Consider the following 21,507-nt stretch of genomic DNA (forward strand, 5'->3'; position numbering starts at 1 on the left):
GTGTTAACTCTTCAGATATTACCATAGATTTATCTACAAAAGATTTATACATGTTGTTTCTAATGTAATTCACACATTTCTGAGTTTTTAGCTTGAAAATAAATTATCGTATACATTTATATAAGTAATTCACCTGGATGAACCGCTGGGATGAACTTGTAAGATCAAACATAGACTTGCTTAGCCCAGGGGAACTGGGAAGTTTGCTGGTCCTTAAATCACAAACTACGAATGGACATGGAAAAATGTCTTTACATTAAAGAAGAAACATTGGAATTTTACTTATTCACCATGAACTAAATCTCTGTTTAGTTCTATCTATCATGAATATTAATGCAATCGATTTAAGAGATAATAGTCTTCTCGGGGCACCTGGGTGGCTCAGTCGGTTAGGCATCTGATTCTTGATTTTGGCTCAGGTCACGATCTCATAGTTCCTGAGATGGAGCCCCAAGTTGGGCTCTGCACTGACAGCACAGAGCCTGCTGGGATTCTCTCTCTCCCTCTCTCTCTGCCCCTCCCCTACGTGCGTGCACACACCCGCTCTCTCTCTCTCTCAAAATAAACATGAGAAAAAAACAAAAAACCTCTTCATAAAAATTTAAAACTTTTTACAATTATTTTACTTTTGTTCCAAACAGAAACCAATATAAATCAAACAATACATTTTCACATCCACATCAACTATCAAGCAGGAAATATTCATTCTTTTTGCTTCATTACTCAATTCTATATCCCATAGGAATGATATAAGAGAACGTAGGTCCTCTGTGCTAAATGCAATTCAACTATTTAATGAGTACTTATTACGTTAAAAAAAAAATATTGAGGGGCGCCTGGGTGGGGCAGTCGGTTAAGCGTCCGACTTCAGCCAGGTCACGATCTCGCGGTCCGTGAGTTCGAGCCCCACGTCGGGCTCTGGGCTGATGGCTCAGAGCCTGGAGCCTGTTTCCGATTCTGTGTCTCCCTCTCTCTCTGCCCCTCCCCCATTCATGCTCTGTCTCTCTCTGTCCCAAAAATAAATAAACGTTGAAAAAAAAAAAAATATTGAATTCCATGTGCTTCTATATTTCTAGTCTATATTTCTAGCTTCTCTCCTAAATTAGGAGATTCTTAAAGAATGGAACTCTGTATAATGTATATTCTAACACAGTGCTGAAATAAGTATTTAAATAAATACTTCTGCTTTGTTTTCAGTACCTCACCCTGAATTCAGTTGTTGAGGTAGCTATATATAACATTAAAATCCTGAAAAACAGGATTTTATGAATCAGATACGTACATTTATACCAGTCTAAAATTGATACAGTCCTCAAATATTAAACTGAGAAAATTCTATAATCATTTAGGCACTTTGTTTTTTTTTAATTTTTTAACATTTATTTATTTTTGAGAGAGAGTAAGTGAGCAGGAGAGAGGCAGAGAGAGGGAGACACAGAATCTGAAGCAGGCTCCAGGCTCTGAGCTGTCAGCACAAAGACCGACGTGGGACTCGAACTCACAAACCATGAGATCATGACCTGAGCCGAAGTCAGATGCTTAACCGGCTGAGCCACCCAGGCACTCCTTATTTGGGCATTTTCTATTTTCTTTCTTTACATTTGTCATCTCATCATGAGTTTGTAAATTTATCATTTTCACTGAACAGAGCAGGAAAGAAAAGCTAATAAATACCCGTTGTAGAACTTCTGAATAGGCAGATGATGTATAAAATACAGAAATAATCTGAAAATGAAACTTTTCAGAAAAGGACAAAGAAAATGGAACTTGGAACTCTCAATACACATAATTCATTAATCTTTCAATTTTTACATCAGATAGAATACCACAGAGAAGCCATAATGTTTTTCATATCACTTCTGAAGCCTTGCTTTTCTCTATCTTATTTTTTGTTCTTCATCATGAGAATCATCTCTTCCAGGGTCTTAGACTTTATTTGATTTCTACATTTCTACATTTGATTTCTACATTTATTTGATTTCTACATTCTACAAAGAAAAAACACAAAAAATTTTCATACCTGATCCATATAGTCTCACTGCTTCTGAACGTGGAGGAAGGCGCCGGATCAAATCAGGTGAAATGTGCTGATACCTATAGCATGGGTTGTATACATCGTAGCTGGCTCCATGCTGGGATGAACTGGAAAGTTCTACCTTTCGATCTCCAAAAGATGCTCTGGCAGATCCTGAAAGTAAGTGTTTCTACAGTTTTACCCTTTTCTTGAAGTTATTAACAGTTGGCGTATCCAACGCAAGAGGAAGAAAAAAATTTTCCTCAAGTAACACTAAATCACATGTGCTTGAGATATAAAATAGAAATCCGCACATGTTTATTTACTGTGCTCTGCATGGAGCATCCTGCCAGGGATCAGCCATGAAACCTGCTCTCAAGACAGTCTGGTAATTTCTCTCTTGTGCTGTGGCATTTCTCTTTGCCCTATACACAATCCTGTATTTTCCTGTATTTTTTTAATCTGAGTTTCCCTTTTCTTTTCTTTTTTTTTTTTTACGTTTGTTGATTTTTGAGAGACAGAGCATGAGTGGGGGAGGGGCAGAGAGAGAGGGAAACACAGAATCCAAAGCAGGCTCCAGGCTCCCAGCTGTCAGCACAGAGCCTGACGTGGGGCTCGAACCCACGAACCGTGAAATCATGAGCTGAGCCTAAGTTGGACACTCGATCAACTGAGCCATCCAGGCATCCCTGAGTTTCCTTTTATTTTTCTACTTGCATAAAGAACATCTTTCAAGCAAAAAGAAGATCGTTTTTTGATGAAGACACAAAACATTTATAAAAACTGACCACATGCTGAGATATGCAGAGCAATTCTTTGGAAGGGCAGAAATCACAGAGTGTGCTCTCTAACCACGATATAATAAAGTTAGAAATCAACAAAAAGATTAGAAAATATTTACATGGAAACACAAAGGGCCTAGGATAACCAAACAAAAACAAACAAAAAAACGAAATCCACTTTAAGAAGTAAAACAAGATGGAAAGATCTGTGCTACTGAGTTTTAAGAACAGAACACTGGTACACAATAAAATAAGACTGAACAGAACAGAGGACCAGAAAGAGACACTGTTTTTATGGACATTAGATTTACAATCAATGCAGCACTGGATAAGAATGCAGAAAGAACAGTCTTTTCACTAAAAGGTGCTAAGACAATTGGATATTGATACAGAAGAAAAAAACAACAACCTCATCCCAACTAAAAAAAATTCATAAAATATTAATTGCATGTGGATTGCGGATCTAAATTAAATGTTAAAGGCAAACCAATAAAACGTCTACATTTCAGTCAATTTATAAGAAAGTTTACACAGCCTTAGGGCAGGCAAGAACTTCTTAAATGCAACACAGCATTATTATAAAAAACATTTTTTAATAAACTGGACTACATTAAAAATTGAAATTTTCCATTTTTTGAGACCACTGAAGAGAGTGAAATGGTCACCCATAGAGTGGGAAAAGTTATGTGCAACACATATAACCAACAAAGGGCTTATATCCAGAATGTATAAGGAACTCCCACAAATCAATAAGAAAAAGGCAAGCCCAAACAGAAATTGGCTGCAAGCCTCAAGCAGGCACTTCAGAAGAGAAGCCATCCAAATAGCCAAAACCATGAGTGAGTGCTCGATTTCATTAGTCATGGGGTAGACACGCAAATGAAAACTCCAGTGAGATTCCACTACAAACTCACCAGCATGGGTTACAACTAAAAAGCCTGACAAAAGCAAGCGTTGACAAGATCGCACTCCTGCCGGAGGGAATATAAACGGAGGCAATCACTATGGAAAACAGTTTGGCAATTTCCACCAAGACTGAGGGAGACGTATGCCCTATGAAATGGCAGTGCCATTTGGGGACATACACACCACTGAAATGCCCGCACATGTGCACCAACAGACGAGTACAAGAACGCTCAGAGGCATTATTATCCGTCATGGCCAAAAACTGGAAAAAACTCAAATGCCCATTAACAGTAAAATGAACAGTAGTCTATATAGGCTACATAAAAAGACCCTTTGTATGCTATGCAGAAACACTATACCACGCCATTTATAATAAATGAAAATAAATGTATTTTCTGTACAGATACTAAAACTGGAGCTACTGACAACAATTTGAGTGAAGCTCACAAAAATAATGCTGAATGAAAGGACCTATCATAAACAAAAGACTATATCTGGGTTGCTGCCAGTGCGTATTTGTTTACTCGAGTGGTGACCATACACGTGTCCTGCATTGGAGTAAATCACTGAGTTACATATTTCTGTTGTTCCTTTTTTCTACATGTGCATATTTCACAATTTAAAAAGGATAAAACGATAGATCAAGTTCCTTTCAAAGTTAAGAATCACACTGGAAATAACACAGAGGCATAAAGTTTTTAAGAGTTTAAATTATTGCCATCTTTTCATTCTTTTTGTCCCATTTAAAATAGAACCCACAGTATAAACCAATATTTTCTGAATTGAGCTAAACAATAAAACAGGTGGCTTCACACTGAGTTCAGAGAAGAAAAATAAAATATGGGGTTATGAGGTGAGATCTTATCCTCACCCCAGTTCAAATAGCTATGTGTGCAATCCAAGCATAATACATAGGCAGAGGGGCGCCAAGAGGGGGTTCTGATGCCAGAGAGCTTTGTTAAGGAGCCTGTGCACCTTATAAGCTAACCCTTAAATCATTCAGCACACAAACACTGCTACAAGTCTGTTTATGGTAACAAGAATATGCTGTCAGGAGTAGTAGTACCAAAAATGACTCACTACCTTTATGGGCTATACCTAAAAAAGAATATTCTGATTTCATTTTTCCTTTCCAGAATTCCAATTTTCCTCTCAAACAATATACAGTGATATTATTTTTAAAGCTCAAAAGGAACGCTTCTCAATTTACAGAACCACAGTGCTATAAATATAAAACTAAATGCAAAGTAACATTTACTTTACACCTCTCAAAAGCTCTATTTAAAATTTCAATATTTATTCAAAACACATTCTCTTAATGGATAGGTAGATATGAGATAGAGCAAGCACCGTAAGATGTGAACGATGGGATCTCTGGGTTACAAAGCAGTAATCTGTGGCTTCATCAGACACATCAGTAAGTAAGAAATGAAACAAAACACATTTCGAATACTTGAAACATAAGTGTAGTCATTACTGACAGTGCTCTGTCCTGTCTTCTCCTCAAAATTTCCTTGTCAACCCATCATTCACAGGCACATACACATACAACCTGCGCATGTCTGATTTCTATAATTAGGCACCAAGAATACTTTCTTGACTCTAATGATTTTCTCTCCAATATAATAAAAATCAGATGGCTTTACCACATCTTCATTGAGCCTATAATTTAAGTGTAAACCAATTTCCCACTCATTCAAACCAAAAAGCAATCTGTTTTCTAGTGATTTAATGAAAAGACAAAAGAAAAATTATCACATATTGCTAGGTAGGTACTTCTCATTTTTATTATGAAAATAATACATAAAATACCCTAAATGTTTTAAGAAGACAAAATTTATTAAACAAATTATGGGACATCTATAGATTTAATACTATGGGGCCATTAAAAAGCAATGAGTATGAAAACATGTTCACAATGTCTGATAGGAATAAAACAGATTACAAAACTGTTTGTATGGCTTAATCTCAATGCTGTTAACAAGCACAAGAAAAGGAGAAAGACCAATTATCAAGGTATCCTGTGACACAAAGCTTTTAAACACTGTTTGTGAGAGATACTACTGATATGTGTAAAACAAGGTGGTGGGCCAGGCACAGGGTTCCTCTTTCCTTGTTTCTCTAAAAGAAAAAAAGAAAGGATGGATGGATGGATGGATGGATGGATGGATGGATGGATGGAAGGAAGGAAGGAAGGAAGGAAGGAAGGAAAAAACGAAGGAACGAAGGAAGGAAAAAAGATCACTCCTACCAAACCCAACTCTCCTATAGATAAAAACAGTACACTGTAGACCAAAAACAAAATGAACAAAAACCCTGAAGGGACTGGACAGTGATCAAAAGCAGTGCAGATTCTGGAGAGCACTGACTCTTGGAAGAAAGGGAACAGGGCCGCCTGTTTTAATGACTGTTAGCCTGAGGGCAAGCCAAAGTTGGTGCTGCACAGGGCAGATAAACTCCAACAGAAAAATCCACACTCTTTCTGGCCTGAAGAACCAGAGGGCGGAGTTCAGAGCAACCACAGCTGCTAGAAAGCAAGGTGGGAATCTTGGAAAGGAGAAAGCTCCAAATTCTGTGAATACAGTCTGCTCAAATATCTGGCTGATCCCTGAGCCACAAATATATGGGACGGACCCCAACTAAGGATACATGGGGCGCCTGGGCGGCTCAGTCAGTTGAGCCTCTGACTTTGGCTCAAGTCATGATCTTGCATTCATGGGTTCAAGCCCCACGTCGGGCTCTGTGCTGACAGCTCAGAGCCTAGAGCCTGCTTCTGATTCTGTCTCCCTCTCTCTCTCTCTGCCCTTCCCCTGCTCATTCTGGCTCTGCCTCTCAAAAAATAAAATAAAACATTAAAAAACAAAAATTTAACAATTTAAGAAAAGATACAAAAACTAAGCTAAGAGCTGCCACCAAAGACCCAGAATTTGCAGCATAGTCTAACTAAGTTAATCACCTGTTTTAAAAAAAAAACCCCTCTCAGTCTAAAGTGTCTACAACAAAACACCCCACATCCAGAATATAATACAAAATTACTCCATACACAATGAAACATGAAAAGTTGACCCACTTTCAAAAAAGAAAAGAAAACCACAGAATCCACACCTAAGTGACTCAGATGTTAGAATTAGCAAAGATGCTAGAGTCCAAAGACATAAGAGAAAATAAGCTCACAATAATGAAAAAAATAGAAAATGAAATCACAGCAAAAGAATAGAATCTACAAAAAAAACTAAATGTAAATTCAACAACCGAAAAATATAATGTCTAAAATAAAAATTAACTGGATGAGCTTAACAGCTGCATGGAGATGACAGAGGAAAGAGTGAACTTGACAGTCAATAATACCCAATCTTGACAGAGGGGGAAAAAAGTTGAACAGCAAAAAAAAAAAAAAAAAAAAAAAAAAAGTCTCAGAGGCACATAAAACAATATAAAAAGGTCCAACATGTGTCTAATTGGAATCCCCAAATGAGAAGAGAAAAAGGATGGGAGGTGCCTGGGTGGCTCAATCGGTTAAGTGTCTGACTTTGGCTCAGGTCATGATCTCACGGTTTGTGGATTCAAGCCCCACATTGGGCTCTGTGCTGACAGCTCAGAGCCTGGAGCCTGATTCAGATTCTGTATCTCCCTCTCTCTGCCTGTCCTCTGCTCATGCTCTGTCTCTGTCTCTCAAAAATGGACAGATGTCAAAAAATTTTTTTAAAAAGAAGAGAAGAAGGATGGGGCAGAAAAGACTATTTGGAAAAATATTCTAGATTTTGGCAGGAGTCTGGATTACACTGTTACATGCATTTAACCAAACTCAACAAATACAAACTTAAATTTTTTTTTTCAACGTTTTATTTATTTTTGGGACAGAGAGAGACAGAGCATGAACGGGGGAGGGGCAGAGAGAGAGGGAGACACAGAATCGGAAACAGGCTCCAGGCTCTGAGCCATCAGCCCAGAGCCCGACGCGGGGCTCGAACTCACGGACCGCGAGATCGTGACCTGGCTGAAGTCGGACACCCAACCGACTGCGCCACCCAGGTGCCCCAACAAATACAAACTTAAAACTTAGGTAGTTCATTATGTATAACATTTATATCAAAAGAAGAAAACTATAAACAGATACTGAACTCTAATAAATTACATATATGCTTAAGTATTTAGAAGTATATTAATGTCTGCAATTTACTTTGAAATGTGTTCTTCACCCATGCCCCACTCAAAGAGGATTAATAATGGATAGAAGAATCAATAGACAGACATGTGATTAATTTTGGTAAAATATTAATAACAGATTCTATGTGGTGGACATTCACCGTTACAGTCTTTCAACTTTTCTGTGTGTTTGAAATGTTTCAAAATAAAACTTTGAGGTGGGGGGGGGGGGGGGACACTGTGCGCTGTGAGAGTGTTTCAATGGACTGAAGCAAATTATTTTTAAAATACAAGAGTTACATGTTGTTTCTTCTTACCATTACTCTCTTGGCCTCTAACAACATCAACCAAAATCTACCCAATGACTATTTCATTCAAGTGGCTACTGAGCCTGGGTCATGTAGTGTAGTGGTGAAGAAAGACTACTCCATTGCTTCCTTTCTTCTCTTTACACCAAATTTTAGAAGATAGAAAATAAGAACTATCCTCAAACAAAAAAAATTTAAGAATGCTTTCTATATTTACTGATCAAATAAAAACAAATTCCTCATTTTCTTTCCAGACGTGTTAAAGATAGCTGAGATATTACATGATTCCTTTCAAAAAGGACACATCTATAGATGTGTTGAATGTGATCAGATTTCATAATGAGATCTTTCAAAAATATTATACATTAAGTTCCTCTACAAAAAGAGCAAAACATATAAGAAACAAAATATAAAATTTATATATAAAAGGATTTTATATCTTCAAACATATGAAAGAACAAAATAACAGAAACAATAGCATTTAAATGCTACATGTTGATTTTTAAATCCTGCCATTTTGTGGTTTACCTTCCAGTTCTTCCAGATGTGAAGGAGTTCCTTGTACCCTGGGCTGAATATAAGATAACTTAAACTTGGGCACCACAAATGGTACCTCTTTGCCATCAGACGGTAATTTGGAAAGTAAATAATCCTCAGTACAGCCAACCTGAGGCTTTACGGAGACAGAAGTCAATGGAGGTACACAGACAGTGGTATTCTGACATTCTGAGACTGCTGCTTTAAAGTCTCTTTCTGTGGAAACTACATATAAAAGAAGAAAAAAAGAAAAGAAAAAGAAAAATCACAAATATGAATGTAGAGTTATATATAATAATCTAAAGTTACCATGCTTTGGTACTTACTTAATCTTCTAGGAGAAACTGCTGATAGAAAAACTACCACTTCTAGGCCCTATCAAGCACTTCTGGAATCTACATTAATTCTGTCCAGGCAATATTTGCAAAATTAGCATACCATTGCCAAAGTATATTAACTTATCATAATGGTAAAAGCAGTTTTTAAAGAAACTCATTCCCACAAAAAGAGTTCACAGATGGAAAATAAGTTTATTTTGTAGTTAATTCCACAATACTTTCAAGTAAAAGCCAGGCATTTAAAAATACTGCCAATGAAGCAATTCTTGTTGTCAGTACTAGTGGTTAATATCAGTCTTAAATATATAAAGCAATTCTGAAAAGAAGCTAAAGGTCTCCCAAGTCTCCAAAAATCTTTACTGAATCACAAAATAAAATGTATTTTTACCCTAATACACTAGCAACTCTCCCTGTATTAGCTTCTGTGACCTATTTTGTCCGTGGTCTCAAATTATATGTGTTTCCTAAGCTGGTGACTTAGGCTGGGGAGGTAAGGGACACCCAGAGTTCATCTTTATGTATGAGCGGTATTGTCTGTTGACTGGATGAAAGTCCAACTACTACTGTGTAGGAATTTGTGAAATGTTTTAATGCAAAAAGAAGCCTTCCTATTCAAATATACTAGGGAGCTATGCTCCAGACAATGAAATACAAGAAAAAGCCAAAGAAAAATAAAGTTCCAGTCATAACTCTGAAGAAAATGAAGAGACCATTAAATAGAAAGGGAAATCTCCAGAAGTCCTTCATAAATATGGGGTCTTGATGAAATAATGGGTCTCTTCTCCGTTAGTCATTCATTTGTGAAAGGCGTTTTTTAATGAGCATTGTCATCAACTAGAACTATCTTTATTCGAATTAAAACATTTGCCAGAGTATACTGTCCCCAAACACACTCAACAGTTCTCTTCTCTCCCTGCCTTTGCCTGTGCAATTTCATCCACCTACTAATCCTCGTGTCCAATCTTCACCTTCTCTAACTTTCTTCCTCCCACGCAGTTGCTGAAGTCCTCTTCAGACTCCCATGCCGAATGCCATCTTCTCAGTGGTCATGTCCCAGGGTGTCCGCCAGGTTGAATTTCTCTCTGTCTCTTATGCCCCAGGGTACCTTATTACTTACCTGGTGTGCCTTACATTTATGTCTGCTTCCCCCATGATGTCAGGAAATATTTCTCATTTATCTTTATATTACAAAATCCCACATTTAAAAAAGATATTAAATAAATGTTTGTTGATGTAAAAAGAAGCCAAACTCACAATTGTGCTTTTCTGTTTCACCATAGAAACATCCTCTACAGCAGCTCTTTAGAAATTCTGTTGCCATTACATACAATTTCTAACAGTCAGCAATTGATACAAACTTCCAATTTTAGTATCAATCTGTTGGCAGAACAGAAAACAAGTTAACATGATCAGGCTTAATGCGTTAGGTATCACTAAATAAATCATATTATCTGTCTTTCTAAGATGTAATGAGGAATACAAAGCAAAAATGTTTCAAGGAAGATAGATTTTTTATCTTATATATAATTTTGTATAAGCTAGGCTTCTTATAAGTTATTAAAATGAGATACTCAAAAATCACTAGATGAAAAATCTCAATGTTAAACCTGAAAAAAAGGGAAAATTCCACTCTCAGTCTTCTTTTTTGCCAGGTATACCCAAATCAATGCCCAAGCAAAATTTGCAAGAAAATGTGGCACTCATAAAAAGTTTGAGAAAAATTTTCACTTCCTCCAAATCAATTCTTTTGGTAATCCAAAGGTCCTATAAATGCAGCCAATATACAACTTCATACTTTATAAGTTGGTTTAACATTTAGAATTACACCAACAGAAAAATATATCTTAAACGCTGTATTACAAATCAAAACCACACTCAGATATCACCTCACGCCAGTCAGAGTGGCCAAAATGAACAAATCAGGAGACTATAGGTGCTGGAGAGGATGTGGAGAAACGGGAACCCTCTTGCATTGTTGGTGGAAATGCAAACTGGTGTAGCCACTCTGGAAAAGTGTGGAGGTTCCTCAAAAAATTAAAAATAGACCTACCCTATGACCCAGCAGTAGCACTGCTAGGAATTTACCCAAGGAATAGAGGAGTACTGATGCATAGGGGCACTTGTACTACAATGTTTATAGCAGCACTCTCAACAATAGCCAAATTGTGGAAAGAGCCTAAATGTCCATCAACTGATGAATGGATAAAGAAATTGTGGTTTATATACACAATGGAGTACTACATGGCAATGAGAAAGAATGAAATCTGGCCCTTTGTAGCAACGTGGATGGAACTGGAGAGTGTGATGCTAAGTGAAATAAGCCATACAGAGAAAGACAGAGACCATATGGTTTCACTCTTATGTGGATCCTGAAAAACTTAACAGAAACCCATGGGGGAGGGGAAGGAAAAAAAAAAGGTTAGAGTGGAAGAGAGCCAAAGCATAAGAGACTCTTAAAAACTGAGAACAAACTGAGGGCTGATGGGGGGTGGGAGGGAGGAGAGGGTGGGTGATGGGTATTGAGGAGGGCACCTTTTGGGATGAGCACTGGGTGTTGTATGGAAACAAATTTGACAATAAATTTTATATATTTAAAAAAATAAATAAAGCAAAGAAAAAAAATAAAAGGTGATTGCCATAAAAAAATAAACACTGTATTACACACACACACACACACACACACACACACACAGAGTTATCAGCTAAGTAACTCACATATAACATAAGATGGAAATAAAAGGAGTCTGTCTTATTTTTTTTTAAGATTTATTTTTAAGTAATATCTACACCCAGTGTGGACTTGAATTTATAACCCCAAGATCAAGAGTACTATGCTGTATCGACTGAGCCAGCCAAGCGCCCTGGGAGTCTGTTTTAAATTTACCAGGAACTTAAGTTTGTATTAAGAACTTTATGTCCAATTGCCCACCTTGGGCTCACGGACTTTATTCCAAATGCACTCTCTTCATTTATGCCTACTTAAACTCTGTACATTTTTCATAGGAAATTCCAATGTATACAAAAGATGATAAAATGATGTAAGAAAATCCCTATCACCCAGATGAAAGAGTTATCAACTCACAGCAAATCTTAATTCATCTCTACCTTCCCACTTCCGTTTCTGGGATCTGTAACAAATCTGCTGACTTTACTTCCTTTGTGTGGGTGTACTGACACTGTGCCTTCGATCAAAACGACCCTGGGGGGTTTTCATTTCCCCAAAGTGGGAGCTCAGATGATGAGGGAACTAACTACCTGCAGACCCCTGCGGGTGGCTCGTACCTCCCCATTCAGCAGGCCATAATCTGCAAATTCTTAATGCAATACACTAGCTCCAGCTTTCAAATACAGACACCAACAAAGTATTTGTTAAAATGCCAATCTGATAGGAAAGAAATGATATCTTGTGTTGTTTTAATTAGCATCTCTTTTATGTGAGGTTGGGCACCTTTTCATATAAGGCTAATCTGTATTTGTTTCTATGAACTCGCTGTTCATTACCTTTTTTGCCCATCTTTCTATAAAGCTATTGGTCCTTTCCTGCCTCAGTTTTAGAGGATTTTTATATAGTTGAGAGATTAATGTGTTGCCCATGATATAAGTGGCAAACATTCTTCCAGTCTGTCATTATTTTTGAGGTATTTTCTGCCTTGTGGGGGGGGGGGAGGGGGTGTGGGGGGAGGATGTGTGTGTATATATATACACACATAAAAACATACATGAATGTGTGAATACACATACACGTAGTTATGGTTACCTATGTTTTCCCTCTTTGTTTCTGGATTTGGACTCACAGGAAACTTTTCCTCATACATAGGTCATAAAAGACTTTACCCATGGTCTTTTCTAATACTTAGTATGGTGTTACTTTCTATATTAACACCCCAGTGTACATACAGTATGAGAAGTAGATTCAATCCTACCTTTCCCAGTTGGCTATTCCAGTATCACAAACACCATTTATTTAAAATTCTGTATTTTCTCCAATGATTTTAGAATGCTGCCTTTATTATAGACTAAATTTCCACATATAATTGAGATATGTATATATTTTCTATTCTCTTCAACTGGACTGTCTTTTCCTGTAACACATTTTTTTTTTTAATTTTTTTTTTTTCAACGTTATTTTTGGGACAGAGAGAGACAGAGCATGAACGGGGGAGGGGCAGAGAGAGAGGGAGACACAGAATCGGAAACAGGCTCCAGGCTCTGAGCCATCAGCCCAGAGCCCGACGCAGGGCTGGAACTCACGGACCGCGAGATCGTGACCTGGCTGAAGTCGGACGCTTAACCGACTGCGCCACCCAGGCGCCCCTCCTGTAACACATTTTAAAGTGCAGGGGCACCTGGATGGCTCAGGTGGTTAAATGTCCAACTTCAGCTCACCTCATGATCTCATGGTCCATGAGTTTGAGCCCGGTGTCGGGCTCTGTGCCCAACAGCTCAGAGCCCAGAGCCTGCTTCAGATTCTGTGTCTTCCTCTCTCTCTGCCCCTCCCCCCTCTCAAAAATAAACATTAAAAACTTAATAAAAAAGAAATAAAATGATAATGGCCTATAGTAATATGCTCTCATATGCAGCAGGGCTGCCCCCCCCCCAACCTTACTGCTCTTTAATTTCAAGGTTTTCCCAGCTTTCCTTGCTTGTCTGTTCTTACTAATGAACTTTATAATCTGTCTAGCCCCAGGAGGAAAAATCTAATGGTACTTTTGTTGGGATTCTGTTATATTTATAAGTGATTTTAGAAAAAAAACTGACATTCTTAAGATGTTGTGCATGCCTACCCAGAACATTTGTTCTAGTCTGTGTTTGTATTTTGAAAAAAATTTTTTAACATTTATTTATTTTTCTGAGACAGAGAGAGACAGAGCATGAACAGGGGAGGGGCAGAGAGAGAGGGAGACACAGAATCCGAAATGGGCTCTAGGCTCTGAGCTGTCAGTACAGAGCCCGATGCGACTCTCGAACTCACGGACTGTGAGATCATGACCTGAGCCGAAGTTGGACGCTTAACCGACTGAGCCACCCAGGCGCCCTGTGTTTGTATTTTGAAGAGTTTTTGTAGTTTTTCTCATATAAATGCAGAACTTTTCTTGTTAAGTGTATGCTTTTAAGATCTGTTTGGCTATCAGCAACGGCATCTTTTCTTCCATTATATCTTGTAACTGATTTGTTTTAAAAATTGATACATTTTCAAAATCCCTTTTTTAGCCCTAGTTAAAAAAAAAAAACAACATTTTAATGTTTATTTATGAGAGAGAGAGAAAGGGACAGAGTATGAGTGGGGGAGGGGCAGAGAGAGAAGGGGAGACAGAGAATCCAAAGCAGGCTCCAACCTCTGAGCTGTCAGCACAGAGCCCAATGCGGAGCTCGAACCCACAAGCTGGAAGATCATGACCTGAGCTGAAGTCAGATGCTTAACCAACTGAGCCACCCAGGTGCCCCTAACCCTAGTTTAAAGGATGTATTCCTTGACCACTCAGGTCATACTGAATTCTCTCATTTCTAAACATCCAGTGAACTTAAAAAAAAAAAAAAAAAATATATATATATATATATATATATATATATATATATATATATTCATATTCTTGACATTTATGATACTTGTTCTCTCTCCCCTTCTAAAATATAAACTTTTCAGAAACAATATTATACTTACTTTCTATTTATCACTCAGCACTCTATATGATACTTGGAACATAGGAGGAACTCAGCAAATATATAGTTGATCGACAAGGGAACAAAGTATAACCACCTCATATAAAAACTCCTAATGAACTCATCAAACCACATTTCTGACCCCCAGCCAGCCTGCAAATACTTTACATTAATCATGAAAGGAATGTGGGAGGACTGGTTAAAAACCATTACTGCTTCTCAAAGGTCCTCAAAGTTGATGGCCTTGAGTCATCCAAAATGAACTGGGGACTATGGGGGAGGGATGCAGAAAAGAAAACAACTTTATGTGAATATGAATAAGGCAGATAGATGGGGCACCTGGGTGGCTCAGTCAGTTAAGCTTCTGGCTCTTGCTTTCGGCTGAGGTCACGATCTCATGATTCATGAGATCGAGCTCTGCACTGGGCTCTGCGTGGATAGCATGGAGCCTGCTTGGGATTCTCTCTTGCCATCTCTCTCTGCCCCTCCCCAGTTCATGTGTTCATTCTCTCTCTCTCTCTCTCTCTCTCAAAAGTAAATAAAAACTTAAAAAGAAAAAGAAGGCAGATAGAGTTTGCATGACAGACTACTGGAGAATAGAGAGGTACACACAGAGACAACCACAGACCTCAGCAAAGCCTCCCCCTACCCCCCAGGATTCAGCAGGGCACTGCTCAGAGCATGCACACAAGCAAATCGCACAAGACTGGGCAAAGACCACCAGAAAAGATTACAAAAACCATACCATCTCTCGCCAAGGTCAGGACTCATGTCTGTTCCCACCAACCAAACTGGGATAACCTCATAATTCACAGGACATTGGGTAGAATACTTAGAAAGGTCTTGCCTCCGTGGGGTAATAAATAGCCCTAACTAAATGCTAGTCTGCTTTCCAACCAACAAATTTAAAAAGCAAGACTCAAAACGATCAAACCATTTTCAAAAAAAACTATGTCCTGGGGTACCTGGGTGGCTCAGCTGGCTAAACACCTGAGGACTTTGGCTCATGTCATGATCTCATGGTTCATGAGTTCGAGCCCTGCACCTGCTGTCAGCACAGAGCCCACTTCAGATCCTCTGCCCCCTCTCTCCCTGTCCTACCCCCACTGGTTCTCTCTCTCTTTCAAAATAAACAAACAAATATGTCCCAAAGCAAAAAATATTTCTAAAAATCTAAAAACATCCAGCACACAAGGTAAAATTCACAATATCTGGCATCCAATAAAAAAATGACCAAACATGCAAAAAGGAAAAAAAAAAAACAAAAAAAAAAACACTGAGAAAAATCAACCAACTGGAACCACACAGAAATACATGGAGAGTTAGACTTTAAAACATTTCTGACACTGTATGTTCAAAAAGTTAAGAAGTCACATGATAGATACAAAAAAGATGCAACTTCTAAATATTAAAATTATAGTATCTGAGGTAGAAGATACACTGGATGGGATTAATAGCAGATGAGATATTGCAAAAGAAAAGATTAAAGAACTTAAAGGCACAGGTAGAGAAACTACCCAAAATGAAACAAAGAGAAAAAAGAACAAAGACAAAATAAAAAGAACATCTATGACCCATGAGATAACTTCCAGCAGCCTAATAAACGTGTAATTGAAATCCATGAAGGAGGGGCGCCTGGGTGGCGCAGTCGGTTAAGCGTCCGACTTCAGCCAGGTCACGATCTCGCGGTCTGTGAGTTCGAGCCCCACGTCGGGCTCTGGGCTGATGGCTCAGAGCCTGGAGCCTGTTTCCGATTCTGTGTCTCCCTCTCTCTCTGCCCCTCCCCCGTTCATGCTCTGTCTCTCTCTGTCCCAAAAATAAATAAACCTTGAAAAAAAAATTAAAAAAAAAAAAAAAAAAAGAAATCCATGAAGGAGATGGGGGGAGGCAGAAAAAATATTTGAAGAAATAATACTAAAAATTTTCACATTTGATAACTACCAACCACAGATCTAAGAACCTCAACAAACACTAAGCATAGAAAGTATGAAGGAAACTATGCCAAGACACATCACAATAACATGGCTCAAAGCCAGTGATAAAGAGGAAATTTCAAAAGCAGCTGGAAAAAAGGAAGGACTTGTATTTTACTTCATTAAATATAGCCTATCATAGTTTTGTTTGTTTGTTTTTTGAGAGAGAGGGGCAGAGGGAGAGAAAGAATCCCAAGCAGGCTCCGTGCTACCAGCATAAAGCCTGACGCGGGGCTCGATCCTATGACTGAGATCATGACCTGAGTGAAAAATCAGGAGTCGGATGCTTAACTGATTGAGCCACCCAGGTGCCCTGAGCCCATCCTAGTTATTTTAATAATCCATAAGTAGTAATTCCAATATGTAAGCTTTTGTAAGTTTACTTCTTATTATCTGTTGTTTCTGCTGACTCTTGTTCAGGCTGTCTTATTTCCTGTGCACTTGGTTATCTTTGACAAATTATTCAGTGACTTTGAAACTTTATTCGCAGACCTTTTTAGAGACAAAGATAAAAATACACTGCCACAGAAAATACCTGCATTTGTTTACCATATTATTTTAAATTCATACATTGACATATAACCCAATTTAAAAATGGGCAAAGGATGTGAATAGACTCTCTAAAGAAATACGACAGACAAATGACCAATAAACAACATGAAAAGGTGTTTAACATCAGCAGTAATGGGAAATGCAAATCAAAGCCACGAGATACCAATCCACATACATTGAGGATGGCTATAACCAAAAAGACAGACAAAAACAAGTGTTGACAAAGATCTAGAGAAACCGGAACCCTCAAAGATTATTGGTGAGAATAAAAACTGGTGCGGCTGCTTTGGGAAATGGTTCGGGAGTTCCTCCATGGAATTACCATATGACCCAAGATTTCCACTCCGTAGGTAACAGCTATGAGAATGAAAACTATATTTCCATACAAAAATTGTACACAAATGCTCACGGCAGCATTATTCATAATAGCCAAAAAGCGGATACAACCCAAATGTCCATCAACTAACAAACAGAAATACAAAAACAAAATATGGTAGAATCTTATTCAGCCATTAAAACGAATCGAGTACTGGGGCACCTGGGTGGCTCAGTCGGTTAAGCGGCCGACTTCGGCTCAGGTCATGATCTCGCGGTCCGTGAGTTCAAGCCCCACGTCAGGCTCTGTGCTGACAGCTCAGAGCCTGGAGCCTGTTTCAGATTCTGTGTCTCCCTCTCTCTGACCCTCCACCGTTCATGCTCTGTCTCTCTCTGTCTTAAAAATAAATAAACGTTAAAAAAAATTTTTTTTAATAAATAAAAAATAAAAAAAATAAAACGAATCAAGTACAGATTCATGTTACCAAACAGATAAACCTTGAAAACACGCTAAGTGAAAAAGGCAAGACACAAAAGGCCACGTATTGTATAATTTCATTTACATGAAATTCCCAGAATAAGCAAATCCATAGAAATAGAAAGCACATTAGTGATTTCCAGAGATTGGGGGAAAAGGGGGAAATGAAAAGTGACTGCTAATGGGTACAGGTTTCTTTCCGGGGGAAAAAATGGTCTAGAATTAGTGATGACGGTTGCACAACTTTGTGAATATATGAAAAACCACTGAACTGTATACTTCAAAAGGGTGAATTTTATGGTATGTGAATTGTATCTAAAGAAAAATAAGATATTAAACAAATTACATCTTGGAATTTTGGGGGGACCACCAAGGTGATGTGAACCACCTCTCTACCACCGTCCATGGTTACAACTTTCCAAGGACACGTTTTCTTCTCCTGTTTTACTTGGCGTCAAGGCAACTTTCCTTGTGGTTCCCTAAAAGAGGTAGAGTGAGTTTTAGTCCTTGAGGCCACAGACCTTTGGGATTTCCAGAATTAGAGGCAGAGAGTCTCTTGTTAGCTTACCTTGAACGAGCCCTAGGCTGACTTCTAACTACGCCTCCTGTCCTGCAAATCCACCGAATTCTTAATCAAATCTAATCAAGTCTCCCCAGTTTAGCAAATGCACTCAGAGCAAATAAGAATTAAGGGCTCCTTCAGTCTCTGATTTTCAGCTTTCTCTTTGATTTTGGCATATTAATTCATAAGTACCTTTTTTAAAAATTGCACTACAGCATTCTTAGCTATTTTCAGTGTGAAGGTTTTTCCAAATCTTAACTATATTCCCAAAATGAAAATTCTCTATTTACTTTTCAAGTTAGAATGAACTCTAATGAGTTAGGACAGGATCTGCAAAAACAAAAAGCCTGATATAGTCTACATTAAAGTAGCTTCAGTATTCCTTGTGACTTCAGCTGATTACAGTAGATATTTAAGATTTAAAATATATTCCAATGAAAGTTTACTTTAGAAAAAAAATTAATTTGAGGGGGAGTCTAGTTTTAAAAGAATTGTAAGTAGGTGACTCCTTCTCTTAGGTATCAAGGCTCTTTACACAATTAAAGTAAATATGATCGCAGCAAGAATACACAAAGAGACCAAAGAAAGATTAGTCCAAAAACATATGCACACATATATGGAAACTTGGCATATGATGCGTATAGATCCGTAGGAGGAAAACCAGAATGTTCAATAAATGATGCTAGGAAAAACTGATTACCCGTCTGGAAAATAAATGAAACTGGACCCCCACTTCACATGACACAAAAATCAATCACATATGGATTAAAGACGTAAATACAAAAGGCAATACTATTTTAAAGCTTTCAGAAGAAAATATAAGACTACATCTTTCTAACCTCAAGGAAGAGAAAAATGTGTTAAGCAAGATGCCAAGGGGCACCTGGGTGACTCAGTTGGTTAAGTGTCTGACTCTGGATTTCGGCTCAGGTCATGATCTCAAAGTCATGAGATTGAGCCCTGCTTGGGGCTTTGCACTGAATGTAGAGCCTGCCTGGGATATTCTCTCTCGCTCGCTCGCTCACTGTCTCTCTGCCCCTCTCCCACTCACAGGCGCACACACACTTTCTCTCTCTCAAAATAAACAAATAAACATTAAAAAAAAAAGCCAAAGCTTAAAAACAAAAAGATGCCAAAAGCATACACCATAAAGACAAAGTCTGAAACACTCAAGTACTCTAAACTATAGAATACATCTATCAAAAACCATGTAAAGTAAAAGACAAGCCACTTGCTGGGGAGAAGATATTTCCCACATGCATAACCAATAAGACTCAGTACCATAAATAAATAAATACAACTTCTAGAAGGAGATTTTTTTAAGTCAAAAAAATAGGCAAAAGACATAAACCGACATAACAGAATTGTGGAACATCTGACATCATCAGTAATTAAGGAAATGTAAATTCAACCTTCAATGGAGGACCATTTCTCACCTACCAGATTGTCGAAAAGAAACAATTCAGATCATTACAAATGTTATTGTACAAATGTCTCAAATGTTGAGGAAGGGAACAAAGTGAGCACTGAACACACTGCCTGTGGAAGTATAAACTGGTATAACCACTTTGCAAAACAATTCAGTATGGGGGCACCTGGGTGGCTCAGTCGGTTAAACGTCTGACTCTTGGTTTCAGCTCAGGTCATGAACTCACCATTTGTGAGACAGATCCCCGGGTCTGGCAGTGCAGATAGGCCACACTGCCAGAGTAGAGCCTGCTTGGGAGTCCCTCTCTCTCTCCCTCTCTCTCTCTGCCCCTCCCCCACTCACGCTCACATTCTCTCTCAAGAAAAAAAAAAAAATTCAGTATGTTCTAGCAAAACTGAAGATCCACAACTCTACTTCTGGGCAAAGAGACATGTGTTAGAATGGCCATAACAAAACAGCTCTTAGTGGCAAAGAGTGAAAATTAAGTAAAAAAAAAAAAAAAAAAAAAAAAAGAAAATGGAAAATGTCCCTAAACATCCATTAACAGGAAAACGGATAAACAGCAGTAAAGTCATACAATGGAATGATATAGAGCAATAAAAAGTAAATGAACTGTAACATAGCAACATCAACGAATCTCATAAATATAATATACCAAAAAAAAGTAGCAGCATGGAAAGAGAGAGACACAGTCAGGGCTTTGAAAATATTCATAAGTATTGTTTCTTTTAAATTTTTTTTCATGTTTATTTTTGAGAGACAGAGACAGAGACAGAGTGTGAGTGGGGGAGGGGCAGAGAGAGAGGGAGACAGAGAATCCAAAGCAGGGTCCAGGCTCTGAGCTGTCAGCACAGAGCCCGACGTGGGGCTTGAACTCATGGACTGTGAGATCATGACCTGAGCCAGAGTCAGACACCCAACTGACTGAGCCAGCCAGGTGCCCCAATAAGTATTATTTCTAATGCATGATATGAGTACAGGGGCATTTATTTTATTTGTATTCTCTAAATCTATAGCTGTGTGAAAAGTACTATTTTGTACATATGAAATAATTTCTCATTTAAAAATTAAGTAAGTGCATGGCTGTGGTTGAAAACATGAAAATTACAGAAAACTATATGAAGAAAATAAAAATTATCAATAATCCCATCACCCTGAGATAACTACAGTATTTAAAAGAAAAAATATATTTAGCATATCTTTTTCTACTATTTAAAAAAGTTTTTTTTAAATGTTTATTTATTTTTGAGAGAGACACAGAGCACAAGCAGGGGAGGGGCAGAAAGAGACAGACAGAATCTGAAGCAGGCTCCAGGCTCTGAGATGTCAGCACAGAGCCGGATGCGGGGCTCAAACTCACAGACCGTGAGATCATGACCTGAGCCGAAGTCGGAAGCTCAACCGACTGAGCCACCCAGGCATCCCTATACATATTTAAAATGTATAATTACATGAGTCAAACATATGTATACACTGGTGAAAGCATCTTCACAACCAAGAAAATGA

General features: G+C 38.2%; 1 protein-coding gene across 5 annotated transcripts in view; it reads right to left on the bottom strand.

Moving 5' to 3' along the window:
* TC2N (tandem C2 domains, nuclear) overlaps positions 1 to 21,507 on the bottom strand; it is a 45,229-nt gene that overhangs the window by 20,634 nt on the left and 3,088 nt on the right. For 2 of the 5 annotated variants that reach the window (XM_045451899.1, XM_045451902.1), the window contains exons 2-5: positions 10,286 to 10,408; positions 8,685 to 8,918; positions 2,021 to 2,188; positions 134 to 225 (exon numbers count right to left, since the gene is read on the bottom strand). In XM_045451899.1, coding sequence (XP_045307855.1) covers positions 134 to 225; positions 2,021 to 2,188; positions 8,685 to 8,918; positions 10,286 to 10,352 — 561 coding nt within the window. In that variant the 5' untranslated portion in view covers positions 10,353 to 10,408. Of the gene's footprint in view, positions 1 to 133; positions 226 to 2,020; positions 2,189 to 8,684; positions 8,919 to 10,285; positions 10,409 to 18,356; positions 18,892 to 20,012; positions 20,036 to 21,507 lie in introns of those variants that run through there. The other 3 variants (XM_045451901.1, XM_045451903.1, XM_045451900.1) reach the window with 3 other exon arrangements.

Source organism: Leopardus geoffroyi, chromosome B3, assembly GCF_018350155.1.
Source record: "Leopardus geoffroyi isolate Oge1 chromosome B3, O.geoffroyi_Oge1_pat1.0, whole genome shotgun sequence".
Classification (NCBI taxonomy): Eukaryota; Metazoa; Chordata; class Mammalia; order Carnivora; family Felidae; genus Leopardus; species Leopardus geoffroyi.